The sequence below is a fragment of the Nematostella vectensis genome, chromosome 10 (genome assembly GCF_932526225.1).
Source record: "Nematostella vectensis chromosome 10, jaNemVect1.1, whole genome shotgun sequence".
NCBI classification, from domain to species: Eukaryota; Metazoa; Cnidaria; class Anthozoa; order Actiniaria; family Edwardsiidae; genus Nematostella; species Nematostella vectensis.
This window is the reverse complement of record NC_064043.1, coordinates 3,026,898-3,049,241: the sequence shown is the minus strand read 5'-3', so window position 1 is coordinate 3,049,241 and position 22,344 is coordinate 3,026,898. Positions and strand designations below refer to the sequence as shown.

Here is a 22,344-nt window from a genome sequence, read left to right as displayed (position 1 = left end):
GAAAGGAATCTGTTCATGTGACTGTGTCATTCATGCAACAACCTATACCCCCCCCCCCCACACACACACACACACACAATTGTGGAATTGCCCCCAAAACATTTGGAATTTCCAGAAATAAAAAAGTAAAGGAAATGATTCCAGTATTAATATTGTACCAACTATTGAACAACACGATGTTACAATATAGACATAACATACTATACCTTTGCCTGCAGCAGCATGGGCTGGCATACCAGTTGTTTGCTGCCTTGGGAGCTGTTTGGAGTTCAAATCACTCAATCAGTAATATAAGAGTTAGAGTATAGAGAGGTTTTCATAAACCCCTGAAACACTCTTCGGTTTATTTATCACTAATACACTGTAATGTCACTATGACCAACCTGCAATGCTGTTAATTGTGCCAGCATCATCATTATAGCAGATATAGGGACCCAGGTGATAGCCTTCTGCTCTTGGGTGGTTCTATCACAACAGCAATGTGCTCTTCCCAATTAGGTTCATCATTGACACCTCCACTGTTACCGCTCATTATCTCATCTGTCCAGAGTGTTAGATGTTTTGCACAAAAGCGCCAAAGCACACCTCTTTTCTCCAAATCCTTTACCAGTTGTACATGGGTGGTATTCCAGAGCCTATTTTCATCTGCATTGGCCGCCATGTCCTAGCGACGCTTCCTTGTATTCCCTCCAGTGCCACCAGTTTCTCCGGTACCTGTTTAAAATTTTTTTTTTCAGTATATTCCATATAGGGCATCTGACAAGATGTGGAAAGTTTCTGATGCGCTTATTAGAGGTCACATTGCATGCTAAATATAGCAAATTGTGTACTGAAAATGCTGTCTTCATTCCTTCATTTCTGGACAAAACTGCAATTCCCTCATGTCATTGTACAACTTTCAAGTTACCATAAAAAGGACAAATATAAATGGAAAAATGCAAGTTCAAACTCTTCCTTTGTCCAACTTCGCACCTTCATTACATATATATCACAAACAATTACAATAATTATTCTAAAATAAATTTATGTACAAGGCATAAAAGACATAATACTCCCCATGAACTATACTTTTCAGCCCAACGTTACCTGCATTTTTGTCGATGCTTATTGCTCGACAGGCGAGTTTGATGTTTCCCCGCTTGTACTCAGCCTTACAGCTCATCAAGTCGTCTTCACTGCGTAGAGTTATTGGCTGCTTTTTAGGAGCCAAAAGAGACCCTTCACTGGTGTGTATATCAGTGACGGACACTCATACGATCTTATCAGGGAGATTATTTCTGGCGGTTCAGCTGTGTCACTGACACCATGCAGAACATTAGCTGTGTGGCTCACTTTCATCTCTAAAGAAATTTCATGAAGGAAGATGTCAAATTTCTTGGCTAGTTTTTCCAGCAGCTTTGGTGATCTTCTTGGGGTGCCCACAGGAGCTGAATGACAAAAGAAGAATTATGCCAATCATACCCCATTTCATAGCATACATTTTACCAAAAGAAAAACAAAATGGCACCATAAAATAGCTTGGTGCATACATATACCATCCTGAGGGTACAGCTCAGATTACCCCTAGAAAATACCACATACAAATATGACAGTGACACCTACCTATCTGATATAAGGAGATATATTGGGGGGGGGGGGGGGCTGAATGAATGTCTTTCATATCCTTTATTTTCTGAGGGGATGGCCTAGGGGAATGTTTTGCCACAAATCCTTTGGCGAGGGCCTTGATTAATTTTTGCATTTCTTTTACTCTGATGATGGAATTCTTTGTAGTGCTGGAGAGTCTAGGCATAGTGCAAATAATTTCGGGTGTGTCATAATAATCCCGGCATATTTGACATTGAATGGGGCACCAAAAATATTAAACCTTTATCTGAGAGCAATATTCCAATGACAGCTGTATGGTGTGGATAGCTGTGTATGGTGTAGATAGACGTGGATAGCGGTGGACAGCTGTGTATGGTGTGGATAGCTGTGTATGGTGTGGATAGCTGTGTATGGTGTGGATAGCTGTGTATGGTGTGGATAGCTGCGGATGGTGTGGATAGCTGTGGATGGTGTGGATAGCTGTGGATGGTGTGGATAGCTGTGGATGGCTGTGTATGGTGTAGATAGCTGTGTATGGTGTGGATAGCTGTGTATGGGGTGGATAGCTGTGTATGGTGTAGATAGCTGTGGATGGTGTGGATAGCTGTGGATGGTGTGGATAGCTGTGGATGGTGTGGATAGCTGTGCTGTGTATGGTGTGGATAGCTGTGTATAGCGTGGATAGCTGTGTATGGTGTGGATAGCTGTGGATGGCTGTGTATGGTGTGGATAGCTGTGGATGGTGTGGATAGCTGTGTATGGTGTGGATGGGTGTGTATGGTGTGGATAGCTGTGTATGGTGTGGATAGCTGTGTATGGTGTGGATAGCTGTGGATGGCTGTGTATGGTGTAGATAGCTGTGGATGGTGTGGATAGCTGTGTATGGTGTGGATAGCTGTGTATGGTGTGGATGGGTGTGTATGGTGTGGATAGCTGTGTATGGTGTGGATAGCTGTGTATGGTGTGGATAGCTGTGTATGGCTGTGTATGGTGTAGATAGCTGTGGATGGTGTGGATAGCTGTGGATGGGGTGGATAGCTGTGTATGGTGTAGATAGCTGTGTATGGTGTGGATGGGTGTGTATGGTGTGGATAGCTGTGTATGGTGTGGATAGCTGTGGATGGTGTGGATAGCTGTGGATGGTGTGGATAGCTGTGGATGGTGTGGATAGCTGTGGATGGCTGTGTATGGTGTAGATAGCTGTGTATGGTGTGGATAGCTGTGGATGGGGTGGATAGCTGTGTATGGTGTAGATAGCTGTGGATGGTGTGGATAGCTGTGGGTGGTGTGGATGGTGTGGATAGCTGTGGATGGCTGTGTATGGTGTAGATAGCTGTGTATGGTGTGTATGGCTGTGTATGGTGTGGATAGCTGTGTATGGTGTGGATAGCTGTGTATGGCTGTGTATGGTGTGGATAGCTGTGTATGGTGTGGATAGCTGTGGATTGGGTGGATAGCTGTGTATGGTGTAGATAGCTGTGGATGGTGTGGATAGCTGTGGATGGTGTGGATGGTGTGGATAGCTGTGGATGGCTGTGTATGGTGTAGATAGCTGTGTATGGTGTGTATGGCTGTGTATGGTGTGGATAGCTGTGAATGGTGTGGATAGCTGTGTATGGCTGTGTATGGTGTGGATAGCTGTGTATGGTGTGTATGGCTGTGTATAGTGTGGATAGATGTGGATGGTTGTGGATGGTGTGGATAGCTGTGTATGGCTGTGTATGGGGTGGATGGTTGTGTATGGTGTGGATAGCTGTGTATGGTGTGGATAGCTGTGTATGGCGTGGATAGCTGTGTATGGTGTAGATAGCTGTGTATGGTGTGGATAGCTGTGTATGGTGTGGATAGCTGTGTATGGCGTGGATAGCTGTGTATGGTGTAGATAGCTGTGTATGGTGTGGATAGCTGTGTATGGTGTAGATAGCTGTGTATCGTGTTGATAGCTGTGTATGATACACTTCAGGATGCGTACTTAAAGTACTTACCCCCCTTTCCCGACCTGTTGAAAGCTTCTGTTAAATCCCCGGCCCCCGTTGGATTACAGGTGCTAAACAAGTGTTAAATCCCCCGCATGACCTCCCCGGTATGCCCCGGGGGGCCGGGCTCCCAATTGACTGGTGCATCATAAACGTCAGGCCTCCTCTATTTAACGCCCCCCTACCCTCTCTTCCAGCTTAAACGACATAGGAATTTTGGTAATGTAAATCAATTTTAATTAATCTGAGTTTGGCTTTGACTGGACGAGAAACGCTTGCTACGCAGGCTTTAATTTAACGTGATCCTGACTGAAACTTAGGCCCATGTCACCAATCCATAAGTCAGACCCCCGCCAAAAAAAAAAAAGATTCTGTGTACGGGCCTGAGACTAGAACCCCACTGCACTTGGATTCGTTTTATATTTTAATAGTTGTAAAGAACGCCCCTATCTAATAAACGCCTCCTATCTATTGAACGTCCCCTCTCGGACCATTGGAATTTAATAAACAGCCCGGACATTTTTAAAATAGATCATTTACGGCAATGAAAAGACGCGCGTCGCGTGGACAAAATATGACAGAGACAGTAATTCAACTGATTTTAATACAAAAAATTCTATGAATTCAATTATTCAAAAACCTTAGACAAGCATCTTACAGTTTTAAAGCTGAAACAAAAACGAGATGCTTAATGATATATAAAACTTCATTCAAAAGTCAATATCAAAACCAGAATCATAAGATATGCACAGCACCATTTACTTGCTTATTGCTCTATGTTTTCAAAAGCGGTCGATTTATATTCTATTATTCCAAGTCTATGGTGTTTAGACACCGTTCTTTTTATGTACCGTTCCAAATGACATTTGGAACGGTACATGACATGACAAGAACGGCGTCTAACCTAGGCCTTAGACTATCATTTAATAGCTTTGGACCAATCAGCGTTTGATACCAAAAATAAAAGAGTAAAAGAGGGCAGAAGTGCAGGGGTCCCCGCCTCCTAACTCGACCGCCAAAAAGTGGGTCATTTTTTATTTAAGGATGGTCAAGTTCTTTTTACCAATACGATACCAATACGACTGTGCACCCTATCTCAGCAAATTCTGGGTACACTCAGGAATCTATAACCACACTCTTTATGTTTGGTTTTCATTCCTTTTTGTTTTGGGTTTCAAACTGTCAACAAAGGACTAATTTCACATAATAAATTAATAACCATTCTAACACAGATCAGTCAGACAGGGCCTCGGACTGGTGAATCAGTCCATTCTTCTGTGGCTCCAGGAACTCACGAATGATACAATCCACCACATCTTGTAGGGTTGACTTGGCAGCCTTCATGTCTACCCTGGGAAATAGCATAACAGAGTATTAAAAACTATCTGGAAAAGCAGAGGGGAGAGGGTAGGACCGAAAAGAGAAATGGGAGGGCTACGTGGCCACCCCGAATCATCTGCTGTCAAATGAAAGTGTCTCTGCATGGCCGTAGCTGGCCTGGAATTATTGGGGGGGGAGGGGGGGGAATGATGACAAAGAAACATTACCCCTACTGGTCATTTCCTTATAACTTTTAAAAATATGGGGGGGGGACATTCCCTCAGTGCCCCACTCCCTGCCAGGCCCTGCTCTGTGAGCTGCAATTTTGTCATCCTAGCAAAACACCATGTATGAGAAAGTATCGATTTCTATCTGCTGATTTGGAAAAAAAACTATCTATTGTGAGATTTTCAATTGGATCTAGCTAATGAAATATAAAGCTTTGTCTCAATGAAATGAAATATTTAAAAAAGCTTTTTTGCTACCAATGTCAGTGCTGAACCTAAGTATTTGGGAGAACCTACCATGTAAGTATTTTAGGGAATGGGAAGTAGGGTATTGACAGAAGGGTGGCCTTTAGAAAACTCTTCTTACCACAAATCCATCTTCCCATTAAACCCACGTTTTGCTGGAGATTTTAGTATAGTATAAGATCTTTGGTTCTATAACATGCTATTCCACAGGTTTGCTGGCGATTTCAGTTTGATAGTGTTTCGTCTTTGGTTCTAAAACTCACTTTTCTCCAGGTCTGCCAGCAATCTCAGTATAGTATTTGATCTTTGGTTCTGTCCCACTGGTCCTAAGTGTTGCCTCACAGCCATTTGTGAAATAAAAAGTGATCATTTGGCTCGATTTACTTGTGGGTAATACCTGGGAATACAAGAGAATGTGAGTTTTATTCAAATCTAAAAAAAATTATCCTTCATCATAAACTCAGAGGTGCTAGGGTCAGTTCAACCCCATGGATAACAACTAGAATATCTGCTAATATCTTGAACTAAATTCGCAATTTTAACTGTGCTTGTTTTCAAAAAGGGCTTTTCTTTAATCGATGTATGTTATGACTAGGAAAACTATACGCAATTAAACTTTACTTTTATGAAGGGCTAACAATCAAAACAACAGCAAAACGACCTCTGTTTCACAGAGGCATGAAACATACCGTTTTGTGTTTGTGCTGAAGTTATGTAGCAAAATTAATTTTGATCGTTAAGTTTGTAAAAATTCAGTTTTAGCAAGCATGGTACAGTATAACCATCTTAGGCTGTGTAAAATAAATGTGCACATAAGTGTAGAAAAGAAAACAAAGTTAGACACTCATCTGTATATAGAATTCATTTTGCATGCATCTTCTGGCTTTTTGTTAAGAGTTTAAAGCCTCGCCATCTTACCGCTTTGTTATCTGGCTGTGTGTTGTCGAAGCCTGTTGTTAAGTCCCTTATCCCAGAGATGCGATATGGCCCACAGTGACTTGGGTACTGTTGACGTGGCATAAAATTATATTATTCATTTCAACAATCAATCTCAATATATTAGTTATTAAGGCTCACAGTTTGCTTGGAGTTTTAAGAAGCAGCCTTAAGCTTTCCCCTCCAGATTGTTTCATGAAAAATCTCTTCAGCGTTAACAGCATCACAAAAATATCACAATGCAAGGATTTGTCAAAGTTATTGAGAAAACCATAACAAATTTTGAAGAATTACTCCCAGTCAATTCATACAGCCCACTACAAGGCCATAGCACAAGGGTAGGGCACTGGTCTGACAACCAAATAGCCAGTTTTCATAGGTCTTCTAGTTTCAATTTGAGAAACAGAATTGGGTAAAACATTTAACACCTCATCACAAAGAAACAAAAATGTAGCTAAAAGATATCAAACAGATATAATGGGTTCACCTGTCCACCGTGGAGGGCTCTAATCCTCTCAAAGATCTTGACGATGGTGGGCGGCGAGTGGCAGAGATAGTAGGAGTTATTACTGATGTGGACTCCATATCTTAACAGATAATTGACATCAATGAAATAATTAGAGTAAAATAACCACAGGAGCTAGGGCACTTGTTAGTGAACCCAACCAAAACAACTCAAATTTTAGTAAAACATTAAAAATCAAGCCAAATAAAATTCCTGACCTCAGCATTTCTCTTGTCATGAAATCTTGGCAATGTTTTGAATTCTAGAAACATTTTACCTGTGGTTGCTAGGAACTAGAGCTGTCTCAGAATCTAATTCCATATTCATATGTTCCTATTTGAAACTGGCAAGGGAGTGCAACTCTCCTAGTTACATCTTATCTTTGGAAAATATGATTGATGAGTAAAGATCACATCCTCACCGTTCATACAGCTTAGCTAATTGATCGGTTAAAGTAAGACCCTGTCTGTCCAGATATGTGGCCATCTCTGCCATGACAGCAGCTGCACTGATACCATCCTTGTCCAGAACATTTGTGCCATACATAAAACCTCGTAAAACAGATGAAATGTTCACTGAGAGCACATTCACTGACAGGTTTATGGTAAAACAGATACTTTAAAACAGGTATTGTTAAACAGATGGTAAATAAATATGATAAAATATTACAGATTACTAGAGTAGAAAATTACCAATAGCTTCTTCAAATGCAAAAAGGACTGTTTTTCCCTCTTGCAAACGTGTGTATGCCTGGTTTCCCATCCACTTGAAACCAGTCAATGTTTCCTACAAGGCAAAGAATGTCATTAAAGAAAGTCATGCCATCCTACAATGAATTAGGCAACTGTCCACTAGGCAACCATCTGAAGAACAAAAAGGAAGTCTGACAGTGCCTTTGGGTTACTCATGCATACAAGTGTTACCCAAAGTGATCTTGCTACTGCAAGTTGATGCAACGATTCCATACTATCTGTAATAATGTACTTACATCAAATTTAAACCCCTCCTCCTTAGCCATTGACTTGAGGAACTTGGAAGACACTGTACTAGCCACCATGTACACGTGATCACCTGGGGGGTAGATAAAGTTGACATGTCTATGGTGCAAAAATTATACTGAAAGTATAAAACGCCACTGTTCTTCAATCAGGTGTTTACACAGGGTGTGTGCATGGTGAGAACCACCTCCCCTGGCCACACCTGGGTATGCATATACTGTGTACCCCTCCCCCATGTCAGCCTGGGTATGCGTATACTGTGTACCCCTCCCCCATGTCAGCCTGGGTATGTGTATACTGTGTACCCCTCCCCCCATGTCAGCCTGGGTATGTGTATACTGTGTACCCCTCCCCCCATGTCAGCCTGGGTATGCGTATACTGTGTACCCCTCCCCCATGTCAGCCTGGGTATGCGTATACTGTGTACCCCTCCCCCATGTCAGCTTGGGTATGTGATACTGTGTACCCCTCCCCCATGTCAGCCTGGGTATGTGATACTGTGTACCCCTCCCCCCATGTCAGCCTGGGTATGTGATACTGTGTACCCCTCCCTCATGTCAGCCTGGGTATGTGTATACTGTGTACCCCTCCCCCATGTTAGCCTGGGTATGTGTATACTGTGTACCCCTCCCCCATGTCAGCCTGGGTATGTGTATACTGTGTACCCCTCCCCCATGTCAGCCTGGGTATGTGTATACTGTGTACCCCTCCCCCATGTCAGCCTGGGTATGTGTATACTGTGTACCCCTCCCCCATGTCAGCCTGGATATGCGTATACTGTGTACCCCTCCCCCATGTCAGCCTGGGTATGTGTATACTGTGTACCCCTCCCCCCATGTCAGCCTGGGTATGTGATACTGTGTACCCCTCCCCCCATGTCAGCCTGGGTATGTGTATACCGTGTACCCCTCCCCCATGTCAGCCTGGGTATGTGATACTGTGTACCCCTCCCCCCATGTTAGCCTGGGTATGTGTATACTGTGTACCCCTCCCCCATGTCAGCCTGGGTATGTGTATACTGTGTACCCCTCCCCCATGTCAGCCTGGGTATGTGTATACTGTGTACCCCTCCCCCATGTCAGCCTGGGTATGTGTATACTGTGTACCCCTCCCCCATGTCAGCCTGGATATGCGTATACTGTGTACCCCTCCCCCATGTCAGCCTGGGTATGTGTATACTGTGTACCCCTCCCCCCATGTCAGCCTGGGTATGTGATACTGTGTACCCCTCCCCCATGTCAGCCTGGGTATGTGTATACCGTGTACCCCTCCCCCATGTCAGCCTGGGTATGTGATACTGTGTACCCCTCCCCCCATGTCAGCCTGGGTATGTGTATACCGTGTACCCCTCCCCCATGTCAGCCTGGGTATGTGATACTGTGTACCCCTCCCCCCATGTCAGCCTGGGTATGTGTATACCGTGTACCCCTCCCCCATGTCAGCCTGGGTATGTGGTACTGTGTACCCCTCCCCCCATGTCAGCCTGGGTATATGATACTGTGTACCCCTCCCCCATGTCAGCCTGGGTATGTGTATACTGTGTACCCCTCCCCCATGTCAGCCGGGATATGCGTATACTGTGTACCCCTCCCCCCATGTCAGCCTGGGTATGTGTATACTGTGTACCCCTCCCTCATGTCAGCCTGGGTATGTGTATACTGTGTACCCCTCCCCCCATGTCAGCCTGGGTATGTGTATACTGTGTACCCCTCCCCCATGTCAGCCTGGGTATGTGATACTGTGTACCCCTCCCCCATGTCAGCCTGGGTATGTGTATACTGTGTACCCCTCCCCCATGTCAGCCTGGATATGCGTATACTGTGTACCCCTCCCCCCATGTCAGCCTGGGTATGTGTATACTGTGTACCCCTCCCTCATGTCAGCCTGGGTATGTGTATACTGTGTACCCCTCCCCCATGTCAGCCTGGGTATGTGTATACTGTGTACCCCTCCCTCATGTCAGCCTGGGTATGTGTATACTGTGTACCCCTCCCCCATGTCAGCCTGGGTATGTGTATACTGTGTATCCCTCCCCCATGTCAGCCTGGGTATGTGTATACTGTGTATCCCTCCCCCCATGTCAGCCTGGGTATGTGTATACCGTGTACCCCTCCCCCATGTCAGCCTGGGTATGTGGTACTGTGTACCCCTCCCCCATGTCAGCCTGGGTATGTGTATACTGTGTACCCCTCCCCCATGTCAGCCTGGATATGCGTATACTGTGTACCCCTCCCCCCATGTCAGCCTGGGTATGTGTATACTGTGTACCCCTCCCTCATGTCAGCCTGGGTATGTGTATACTGTGTACCCCTCCCCCATGTCAGCCTGGGTATGTGTATACTGTGTACCCCTCCCCCATGTCAGCCTGGGTATGTGATACTGTGTACCCCTCCCCCCATGTCAGCCTGGGTATGAATATACTGTGTACCCCCCCCCCCCCCCCATGTCAGCCTGGGTATGCGTATACCGTGTACCCCTCCCCCCATGTCAGCCTGGGTATGTGTATACTGTGTACCCCTCCCCCATGTCAGCCTGGGTATGCGTATACCGTGTACCCCCCCCCATGTCAGCCTGGGTATGTGTATACCGTGTACCCCTCCCCCATGTCAGCCTGGGTATGTGGTACTGTGTACCCCTCCCCCCATGTCAGCCTGGGTATGTGATACTGTGTACCCCTCCCCCATGTCAGCCTGGGTATGTGTATACTGTGTACCCCTCCCCCATGTCAGCCGGGATATGCGTATACTGTGTACCCCTCCCCCCATGTCAGCCTGGGTATGTGTATACTGTGTACCCCTCCCTCATGTCAGCCTGGGTATGTGTATACTGTGTACCCCTCCCCCCATGTCAGCCTGGGTATGTGTATACTGTGTACCCCTCCCCCATGTCAGCCTGGGTATGTGATACTGTGTACCCCTCCCCCATGTCAGCCTGGGTATGTGTATACTGTGTACCCCTCCCCCATGTCAGCCTGGGTATGTGATACTGTGTACCCCTCCCCCATGTCAGCCTGGGTATGTGTATACTGTGTACCCCTCCCCCATGTCAGCCTGGGTATGTGTATACTGTGTACCCCTCCCCCCATGTAAGCCTGGGTATGTGTATACTGTGTACCCCTCCCCCATGTCAGCCTGGGTATGTGTATACTGTGTACCCCTCCCCCATGTCAGCCTGGGTATGTGTATACTGTGTACCCCTCCCCCATGTCAGCCTGGATATGCGTATACTGTGTACCCCTCCCCCCATGTCAGCCTGGGTATGTGTATACTGTGTACCCCTCCCTCATGTCAGCCTGGGTATGTGTATACTGTGTACCCCTCCCCCATGTCAGCCTGGGTATGTGTATACTGTGTACCCCTCCCTCATGTCAGCCTGGGTATGTGTATACTGTGTACCCCTCCCCCATGTCAGCCTGGGTATGTGTATACTGTGTATCCCTCCCCCATGTCAGCCTGGGTATGTGTATACTGTGTATCCCTCCCCCCATGTCAGCCTGGGTATGTGTATACCGTGTACCCCTCCCCCATGTCAGCCTGGGTATGTGGTACTGTGTACCCCTCCCCCATGTCAGCCTGGGTATGTGTATACTGTGTACCCCTCCCCCATGTCAGCCTGGATATGCGTATACTGTGTACCCCTCCCCCCATGTCAGCCTGGGTATGTGTATACTGTGTACCCCTCCCTCATGTCAGCCTGGGTATGTGTATACTGTGTACCCCTCCCCCATGTCAGCCTGGGTATGTGTATACTGTGTACCCCTCCCCCATGTCAGCCTGGGTATGTGATACTGTGTACCCCTCCCCCCATGTCAGCCTGGGTATGAATATACTGTGTACCCCCCCCCCCCCCATGTCAGCCTGGGTATGCGTATACCGTGTACCCCTCCCCCCATGTCAGCCTGGGTATGTGTATACTGTGTACCCCTCCCCCATGTCAGCCTGGGTATGCGTATACCGTGTACCCCCCCCCCATGTCAGCCTGGGTATGTGTATACTGTGTACCCCTCCCCCCATGTCAGCCTGGGTATGTGATACTGTGTATCCCTCCCCCCATGTCAGCCTGGGTATGTGTATACTGTGTATCCCTCCCCCCATGTCAGCCTGGGTATGTGGTACTGTGTACCCCTCCCCCATGTCAGCCTGGGTATGTGTATACTGTGTATCCCTCCCCCCATGTCAGCCTGGGTATGTGTATACCATGTAAACCCTCCCCCATGTCAGCCTGGGTATGTGTATACTGTGTATCCCTCCCCCCATGTCAGCCTGGGTATGTGTATACTGTGTATCCCTCCCCCCATGTCAGCCTGGGTATGTGGTACTGTGTACCCCTCCCCCATGTCAGCCTGGGTATGTGTATACTGTGTATCCCTCCCCCCATGTCAGCCTGGGTATGTGTATACTGTGTATCCCTCCCCCCATGTCAGCCTGGGTATGTGTATACCGTGTACCCCTCCCCCATGTCAGCCTGGGTATGTGGTACTGTGTACCCCTCCCCCATGTCAGCCTGGGTATGTGGTACTGTGTACCCCTCCCCCATGTCAGCCTGGGTATGTGTATACTGTGTATCCCTCCCCCCATGTCAGCCTGGGTATGTGTATACTGTGTATCCCTCCCCCCATGTCAGCCTGGGTATGTGATACTGTGTACCCCTCCCCCCATGTCAGCCTGGGTATGTGATACTGTGTACCCCTCCCCCATGTCAGCCTGGATATGCGTATACTGTGTACCCCTCCCCCCATGTCAGCCTGGGTATGTGTATACCGTGTACCCCGTCCCCCATGTCAGCCTGGGTATGTGTATACCGTGTACCCCTCCCCCCATGTCAGCCTGGGTATGTGGTACTGCGTACCCCTCCCCCATGTCAGCCTGGGTATGTGTATACTGTGTATCCCTCCCCCCATGTCAGCCTGGGTATGTGATACTGTGTACCCCTCCCCCCATGTCAGCCTGGATATGCGTATACTGTGTACCCCTCCCCCATGTCAGCCTGGGTATGTGTATACCGTGTACCCCGTCCCCCATGTCAGCCTGGGTATGTGTATACCGTGTACCCCTCCCCCCATGTCAGCCTGGGTATGCGTATACTGTGTACCCCTCCCCCATGTCAGCCTGGGTATAAATATGCTTATGTCCCTTGTCATATTTTACTGTAACCAGAATCATATTCATGTAGTACAAGAACAGTGTTGTTTAAAACAGGGCCTGTGTTTATCACAACCATACAACCAGTATACTTACCACAAGTACTATGCTACCTAGGAGAACAGTGCTGTATAACAAACTAACCAGGTTAAAGGGCCGTAGCAGGGGGTGGGGCACTGGGGGCACGTGCAATATTTTCAAGTTATTAGGAAATGACCAGTAGGGGCGTGGGGCCCACATTGTTTTCTTAATGATTCTGTATGGTGCCCCCCCAATAATTCAAGGCCTTCTACGGCTATGTAATAAAGGTGGAGGTGGTCCTTTGTACTCACCAGGATAAAGGTGGGGTTGGTCCTTTGTAGTCACCAGGATAAAGGTGGGGGAGGTCCTTTTTACTCACCAGGATAAATGTGGGGGTGGTCCTTTGTACTCACCAGGATAAAGGTGGTGGCCCTTTGTAGTCACCAGGATAAAGGTGGGGGTGGTCATTTGTACTCACCAGGATAAAGGTGAGGGTGGTCATTTGTACTCACCAGGATAAAGGTGGTGGCCCTTTGTACTCACCAGGATAAAGGTGGGGGTGGTCATTTGTACTCACCAGGATAAAGGTGGGGGAGGTCCTGGGTACTCACCAGGATAAAGGTGGGGGTGGTCCTTTTTATGGCAGAAGAATGACCACCAACCAAATAATGCTCCTGTTTCGTTACCAGTCAAAACTCTCCATCTCCCACTAAAAATGAATAATTATGAAAGACAACAGCTGAAGTAAACTTTGATTCTCGAAATGTTCAAAACTAATACCATCAATCAAAAGTTTGGAAGGAGATAGAAAAAGAAGAGACCTTTGAATGACAGAAAGAGAGATCTGAGCTTTGTCATAGCAACTATTAATTACCGCTAAATGTAATAATCAACACTTAATGTAATACCAATGCTAAATGTAATAAACTCAATGCTAATTGTAATAATCAACGCTAAATTTAATAAACGTCAACTGTAAATGTAATAAACCATTAACGCAAAATGTAATAACATTTTAATGCTAATGTTGTGACATCATTAACAATAAATGTAATAAAATTTTAACACTAAATGTAATAAGTTTAGTTAAATTGGCCAACACTAATATACCAAAACTAATACACTATTTAGATGCGCCTTTAAAACAACGTAAAATAGTCTCACAAGCATCAGATGGAAGAAGGGAAAAAACAAAAACTAACAACTATACAGAACTCGTTTGTGATTAAAACTGCATTATTAGTAAAAAGACTTCGTAAAAACAAACAAATATTCCTTCAAGTTGTACATGCTGAGGTTGTTTATGCAGTGCTTATTGCACTTATTTAGCGTAGTTCATACAGGTTTGTTCTGCTTGAGAGGTGTAGTGCGCAACAGTAACTTTAGTAACCCTAGTTTCAGTACATGACATCATCAATGAAGTCACAAAATTGAGCGAAAATGTCTTTTCTTAGGAATGGTGCTTCGCTAACAGGTATGTTCTGACAGGAGATCTGCTAAAATATATTTTTTTAAGAAAAAGTTCTTGGCCTACCAACAATTTCAATCTCACTATTAATTCAGAAAAAGTTCAAACTACTTTGTTTGTAAAATTGCATATCTAACTTAGTTAATAAAGTTATTACATCAGGGCTTCTGGAATTACGCGCTTGTGCAGAAGCACATAATTTGGCTTTCTCCGCGTAATCCACAAATTTCCTCGTAATCCCGCATAATTTGGCTAAATGTTTAAAGACAAAACATTTAAGTGCACAGCTGATGTATTCTTTTAGGGTTCTTACCTCTATTTCTTGTAAAAAAGGAGAGATATTCTTCGTAAGAGTGCGATATTCCGAACTGAATTTCAAAAACAAATAAAATGACTAGGCGTTCTTCGCTAAACCGCGAAGGCCTAGGACTAACAATAAAATACCTTTTTTAATTGGCTGGTGGCTAGAAGCCAATGAAAACTCGCCTAAGATATTTTCGCGCAAAAAATTAACCTTTTCAAGTTATTTCGTGCTTTCCTTCGGTACAAAATGTAGTTTGGCCGTAACAGCTGATATTCCGTGTAATTTAGCACGTAATTCAGTAAAGAATCCTGCAAAATTTTGGTTTTTAAAGAGACATGTATTACAAATCCCGCGTAATTTAGATTTATTTTCCGCGTAATTTAGCAAAGAATCCTGCGTAATTTTGAGTTTTTTTTCGCGTAATTCCAGAAGCTCTGTTACATTTAGCATTAAAATGATATTACATTTAGTATTAATGAAGTTATTACATTTAGCGTTTATGGTTTATTACATTTAGCATTGATTATTACATTTAGAGGTGATACAGTAGAAGATACAGAAATCTAAAATAAATGGCCTTTGAATCACAGGTAAAAAATACAATCCTTAAGGCAAACTTATGAATACTCACTCGTGCTGCTTCTCGGCCACTGCCGTCCGGTCTGAGTCTGGGTCATTAGCGATGATGACAGTACTACCTCCAGCGTCTGCTGCTTTCATTGATAAATCCTAAAAACATGCAGCTTAGAATTTGAACATTGAAATAATAATGCAGTTTATGTTGCAGACCATATTGAAACCTCTGACCAATCAAATTCTTTAAGTGGCATGGGACGACATGGGACTCTTACATATTGTACATGCCAAACTTGATATGGTGGGAAAAATATCATCACAAATGTACGAGGGCATCATTAATAAGTAAGATTTCCACTGGGGATGCAAGCAGAGATGGAAATGGAAACGGAAACACAAGGGGAAAGCGGTTTGCGATTTCCATTTCCATTTTTACAGCTTCATTCCCCTTGAATGTTTCCCCTTCATTTCCTGGTGAAAACAGGCATTCCTACTGTTTCCTACTGAATTTCGCTTACTACTGCACTAATTTGCCTTAGTGATTCCTACTACATTTGCACCAATTTGCCTTGAGTCAGGGCTTCTGGAATTACGCGCTTATGCGGAAGCGTGTAATTTGGCTTTTTCCGCGTAATCCGCGTAATCCACAAATTTCCGCATAATTTGGCTAAATTTTGAAAGACAAAACATTCAAGTGTACAGCTGATGTGTTCTTTTATGGTTCTTATCTCTATTTCTCATAAAAAAAGAGATATTTTTTTTTATTGCGATATTTCGAACTGAATTTCGAAAACAATAAAAACGACTAGGCGTTCTTTGCTAAATCAAGAAGGCCTAGGACTAATAACAAAATACTTTTTTTAATTGGCTGGTGGCTAGGAGCCAATGAAAACTTGCCTAAGATATTTTCACGCAAAAAAATAAACGTTTTCAAGTTATTTCGTGCTTTACTTCGGTACAAAATGTAGTTTGGGCGTAACAGTTGATATTCCGTGTAATTTAGCTCGTAATTCAGTAAAGAATCCTGCAAAATTTTGATTTTTAAAGAAAAATGTATTGCAAAATCCAGCATAATTTAGCGCATAATGATTGATTTTCCGCGTAATTTAGCAAAAAATCCCGCGTAATTTTGAGTTTTTTCCACATAATTCCAGAAGCCCTTCCTACTACATTTGCACTAATTTGCCTTAGTGATTCCTACTACATTTGCACTAATTTGCCTTAGTGATTCCTACTACATTTGCACAAATTTGCTTTAGTGATTTCTACTACATTTGCACAAATTTGCCTTAGTGATTCCTACAACATTTGCACTAATTTGCTTTAGTGATTCCTACTATTTTGCACTTATTTGCCTTAGTGATTCCTACTACAGTACATTTGCACCAATTTGCCTTAGTGATTCCTACTACATTTGCACTAATTTGCCCTAGTGATTCCTACAACATTTGCACTAATTTGCCTTAGTGATTCTTACTACATTTGCACTAATTTGCCTTAGTGATTCTTACTACATTTGCACTAATTTGCCTTAGTGATTCTTACTACATTTGCACTAATTTGCCTTAGTGATTCTTACTACATTTGCACTAATTTGCCTTAGTGATTCCTACAACATTTGCACTAATTTGCCTTAGTGATTCCTACTACATTTGCACCAATTTGCCTTAGTGATTCCTACTACATTTGCACTAATTTGCCTTAGTGATTCCTACAACATTTGCACTAATTTGCCTTAGTGATTCCTACTACATTTGCACCAATTTGCCTTAGTGATTTCTACTACATTTGCACCAATTTGCCTTAGTGATTCCTACTATATTTGCACCAATTTGCCTTAGTGATTTCTACTACATTTGCACCAATTTGCCTTAGTGATTCCTACAACATTTGCACTAATTTGCCTTAGTGATTCCTACTACATTTGCACCAATTTGCCTTAGTGATTCCTACTACATTTGCACCAATTTGCCTTAGTGATTTCTACTACATTTGCACCAATTTGCCTTAGTGATTCCTACAACATTTGCACTAATTTGCCTTAGTGATTTCTACTACATTTGCACCAATTTGCCTTAGTGATTCCTACTATATTTGCACCAATTTGCCTTAGTGATTTCTACTACATTTGCACCAATTTGCCTTAGTGATTCCTACAACATTTGCACTAATTTGCCTTAGTGATTCCTACTACATTTGCACCAATTTGCCTTAGTGATTCCTACTACATTTGCACCAATTTGCCTTAGTGATTTCTACTACATTTGCACCAATTTGCCTTAGTGATTCCTACTACATTTGCACCAATTTGCCTTAGTGATTTCTACTACATTTGCACCAATTTGCCTTAGTGATTCCTACAACATTTGCACTAATTTGCCTTAGTGATTCCTACTACATTTGCACCAATTTGCCTTAGTGATTTCTACTACATTTGCACCAATTTGCCTCAGTGATTCCTACAACATTTGCACTAATTTGCCTTAGTGATTCCTACTACATTTGCACCAATTTGCCTTAGTGATTTCTACTACATTTGCACCAATTTGCCTTAGTGATTCCTACTACATTTGCACCAATTTGCCTTAGTGATTCCTACTACATTTGCACCAATTTGCCTTAGTGATTCCTACTACATTTGCACCAATTTGCCTTAGTGATTTCTACTACATTTGCACCAATTTGCCTTAGTGATTTCTACTACATTTGCACTAATTTGCCTTAGTGATTCCTACTACATTTGCACCAATTTGCCTTAGTGATTTCTACTACATTTGCACTAATTTGCCTTAGTGATTCCTACAACATTTGCACTAATTTGCCTTAGTGATTCCTACTACATTTGCACCAATTTGCCTTAGTGATTTCTACTACATTTGCACCAATTTGCCTTAGTGATTCCTACAACATTTGCACTAATTTGCCTTAGTGATTCCTACTACATTTGCACTAATTTGCCTTAGTGATTCCTACATTTGACTTACTAGGGCACTCTTGCCTTCCTCAGGATTAGGGTATCTCACAGTTGGGAATTCTGGATCTGGATTCATCTACAATACGAAAAAAAAGTTTTTTTTTTTTAGACATTTGCTTGATTAAGTATGGTTACTCAATAGGCTACAACAACAACCGTAATGCTGTTGGAGTAAAGCTCAGTCCTGACAGCAGTATAGTAGTGAAAACAAGCAGTAAAACTGCTATGCTAGGTAATGTTTTGATTTATGCATCATAATTTATGCATAATGATTTTTGATTACTGAACATGTTGCATTCGACAAGCAGGCTGCCAGACAATGTTGGGCCTCTTGTTTGCAAGGCTTTTGCAAATGCAAAATTTACCTGTTCTTTCACTGAGATAAAAGGTGGAAGATTGAAGGCTTCAAATGCCATGACAGCAAATCTCTGTCCAACGCCGTGCATTGGAGTAAATGTAAACTTTATTCTTGTCTCTCTGTTCATATCACTGGATACAAATCATGATGCATATGAAGGTTAGGTTGAGAAGTACTGGCTGTTATACATAATTGACCCTACAGATTCATATAAATAAATACAAGAATTTGAATTCTACAATTTATCAATAGAGCATTTCAGATAATGGAAAATGACCACCATTTTATGTAGGTATTATGCAGGTCTTACATTGTATTATTGCTTACCTAAAATGTGAGTAGTTCTTTAGAGCACTGCAATAAGCAACACAAGTCTCCTGCAGTGGGTCCTGTCTTTTAGGGTGTGTCTGTGGTAGCGTAAGGTCCCAGGACGTCTCCCAAGGGGCACTGTTTTCTTTGATGCATTTTGAGATTCCCTTGTCATGAGGAGACCTGATCTGGGCACCGTTGTCAAAATAAACCTAAAAGAAAACTGTCATAAGTTGATTGTTGTTCATGGTTATCCTGAGGTTACTAAATCAAATGTCACAATTATTCTTAAAAAATTAATTATAAACAATAATTAATAATTGATTAATAATAATTAACATTTAATACATTATAATTAATAATGGAGAATAATTAATTGATTAATTATTTTAATTAATGATTATTTATAATAACAATAATAATAAATAAATAATAACAGATTGTATAAATTCTGACCTTATAGCCATTGTCATCTTTGGGATTGTGGGAAGCTGTCACCATTACGCCACATGCAGCTCTGTAAAATCTCACTGCAAATGGCTTCGAACAAAAGAAGTGTGAGAAAAGTGAAGCAAACAACTGCCAAAGATTTAGCGCATGGTTATCTAATGGTGGATATTAAACAGCAATCAAACTAACAATGATTTAGCAAAAGGTAATCTAATATTACAGAAATCAAACTAACAATGGTTTAGCACATAGCAATCTAATATTACAGAAATCAAACTAACAATGGTTTAGCACAAGGTTATTAAGTGGGGGTCAATCAGTCAAACACAATGCGATCTAATGGTAGATATTAAACAGCAATCAAACCCACTCACCACATAAGGAGTTGGTGTCATTTCCGAGAAAAGATATACTTTGATATCCCTAGAGAGAAATACTGCTGCAGCTCGCTGTGCCAGTCTGGGAAATATAAAAACAAATTACTATTTAGAGTATCAAGCAGGTATTTCTATCAAGGAGCATAAAAGATGTTTAAGCTTGGTTTTTGGAAAATTTCAGTAATCATAAGTGGTGTTTTATTAAAAAATCTTTATTGGTTGCCTTTAAAAAATATTTTTGGCACTATTTTTATGGATGGCTTTTCATGCCAACTTAAAATCTATAAACATTCCTGTATAATTTCTCAAACTTTTTTGGTATCATTTTTATTTCAACATCCAAAGCTATACCCTAAATCTTGGAACATAAGTGATGGCTTTGGGCTGCTCAAAGACACTCTAATAAATTCTCTTTTAATCATATCATAATGTATTTAGTGATGGTTCCACAACTTATTGCTAAAGATATTAATCATGGTAGAGCTCAAATGTCAATGACAGAAAGTTTTTTTATATCAGGAAAAATTACAAGCATACAAAATCTTAAATTTCTGTTGTCTTTAATCATAGAAAATCATTGGCCCTATTTTTCTTACCTAAAACTATTATGTCTTGCATCGAATCCAATGACAACTCCTTTTTCTTTGATATCTTCAAATGTCTGCTCTAAATAAACTGCAAGTCCCTAAGAAAACAGATGGCCTGTTAAAACACTCTGTGAGAATACAATTTATTTACTATACTATACGTAAAGTTTATAGGCATGATTATAAACAGTTACTATGAAAAATATTCTACCATGTGTATTATCATCCTCTGGAGGCCGACCAATCACAGCTCACCATAGGCCTAGATTTTTTTGCCAAGTTCGTTCCTTACTGTTCCCCAGATACCCGTGGGTTTCCGAGGATGGTGTATTATGTATATTCAATAAACAATTTATTGTCTATTTTTTGTATATCAGTGCCTTTGTCTTCTGTTCTTTTGTTGTATAACATTGCTTTTGTTCTGTACCTGGCTCGCTTGGATTACTGTAAGGTCGTTCATCTTGGAGAAGCCAGCACCCATAGATGACCGAAGTCCTAGAACATATGTGTGAAATAGCATAAGGAATCTAAACCAATGAAACTATTCACATACATGGTTACTTTAGTCAATCAATGTAATATATTTTAGATTCAGGTTTTTTTTAAAGCCTAAATTCTCTTATGACTTGTCCAAAGACAATTTATAAACATTCTACAAATTATTATCAGGGTTGATAACCTAGCACATCTAATCTTGGGGGAATAATCAATTGTAAAAGACCCCAACCTGCAGTCCCAAAAGACAGTGAGGAAAGCAATCTTTTTTCCAACTCTTCATGATTCCTTGATCGGACAAGCTGCTTGATCTCATCAATAGTTGGTTGATACTAGACATCAAGAAATACAAGTTAATACTATGCATTCAATCTTATGTCACATGATTCACAACATCGCCAGCATTAGGGTTACTGGGATATTGTACAATGAAACATCGCAAGTCAGCGCAAGTTGTCAAAACGTTTTGACTTGCACTACCAATAAAGTGGACAGATGATACTCATGTCTTGTTGTAAGTTAGTTGCTTGAGCTACTGTATGCATTGCTAAATACACTAACACTGGTTCATGAGTGCAAGCAAAATTGAAAAACAAGCCAAAAATAAAATTGAATATACCATTCCAAAAATATAAGAAATAGAAACAAAATGGTCTGAGAAATGTAACTGACTTGAGAAAGTTTTGAGATGAAAAACGTTTTATTTACATGTGGGGACTTACCAAATGAGATGGAAATAAGTGCAAGTTGGCAAATTTCAAGTTATTGTCCATCCCCTGCACTTTCATCCTTATCTTCCTTCACTCTCTCATTACAGCCCCCCCCCCCCCCCCCCACACACACACACACACATACACCCACCCCCAAAAAATATGACATACTTTAGCCACCTAAGTTATATGAAAATGTGCCACCTCCTTGCTTGCCACTACAGTTGATGTGTAGGATTTGATAAAAAGGTTTTACTTAACTTTTAAAAGTAAACATACACTGTACATTGGTTACTTACATCTTAAGCTTATCGCAAATAAGCCTGCAATTGCTGATCGAAGAAGGGTAAAATAGAAAAACAGTTCTGGAAACCATCGCAGAGGCAAGTCAAGCCTTAATTTTGTTAACAAGTAAGCATTTAACTTATCTCTCAGTAAAATAACTCGCCCTTGGAAATTGTGAACTGTGTAATTGTACTGTACACGTCTCTTCCATCGCACAACTGATCTCAATTTGCATTCAGCCTAGCATTATTTTTACGTTTTTCTAGTGGCTGTTGTTACAGACACTAACTTCCTACCTTATCTAGAGCAAGCCATTCCAAGATCTTCTCGTCCAACTCAGGTTTTCCCGTGTTGACCTCGGGAGGTCGATCTTCGGACGCCATTTTGAAACCTCGTGCAAAGTTGAGCCCACGTTGAAAGAACCCTGCGGTTACCCTGTATCCATATCAGACTGATACTTGATTACTATCAACGTCATTTCCCTTGATTACACA

General features: G+C 42.3%; 1 protein-coding gene across 1 annotated transcript; it reads right to left on the bottom strand.

The window, feature by feature from the left end:
* Positions 1–4,149: 4,149 nt before the first annotated feature.
* LOC5516421 (glucose 1,6-bisphosphate synthase) lies at positions 4,150–22,277 on the bottom strand. Its single transcript, XM_001636499.3, has 18 exons — positions 22,147–22,277; positions 21,088–21,187; positions 20,788–20,855; positions 20,370–20,458; positions 19,771–19,855; positions 19,403–19,486; positions 18,965–19,158; positions 18,645–18,768; positions 18,290–18,355; positions 15,361–15,458; positions 13,569–13,666; positions 7,786–7,868; positions 7,490–7,583; positions 7,219–7,348; positions 6,780–6,879; positions 6,275–6,361; positions 5,620–5,753; positions 4,150–4,914 (listed from the first exon to the last, which is right to left on the bottom strand). The coding sequence occupies exons 1-18, from the start codon at positions 22,231–22,233 to the stop codon at positions 4,797–4,799; spliced, it is 1,839 nt and encodes a 612-aa protein (XP_001636549.1). The 5' UTR covers positions 22,234–22,277; the 3' UTR covers positions 4,150–4,796.
* Between the last annotated feature and the right edge of the window lie 67 nt (positions 22,278–22,344).

Excerpts from the sequence above, each read along its gene's own strand:
- LOC5516421 (XM_001636499.3), bottom strand. The coding sequence starts at position 22,233 with ATGGCGTCCGAAGATCGACCTCCCGAGGTCAACACGGGAAAACCTGAG. Across the intron at positions 6,880-7,218 it reads TTAGCTAAGCTGTATGAACG|ATATGGAGTCCACATCAGTA; the intron begins GTGAGGATGTGA and ends TTATCTGTTAAG. Across the intron at positions 5,754-6,274 it reads CACAGCCAGATAACAAAGCG|GTATTACCCACAAGTAAATC; the intron begins GTAAGATGGCGA and ends TTGTATTCCCAG.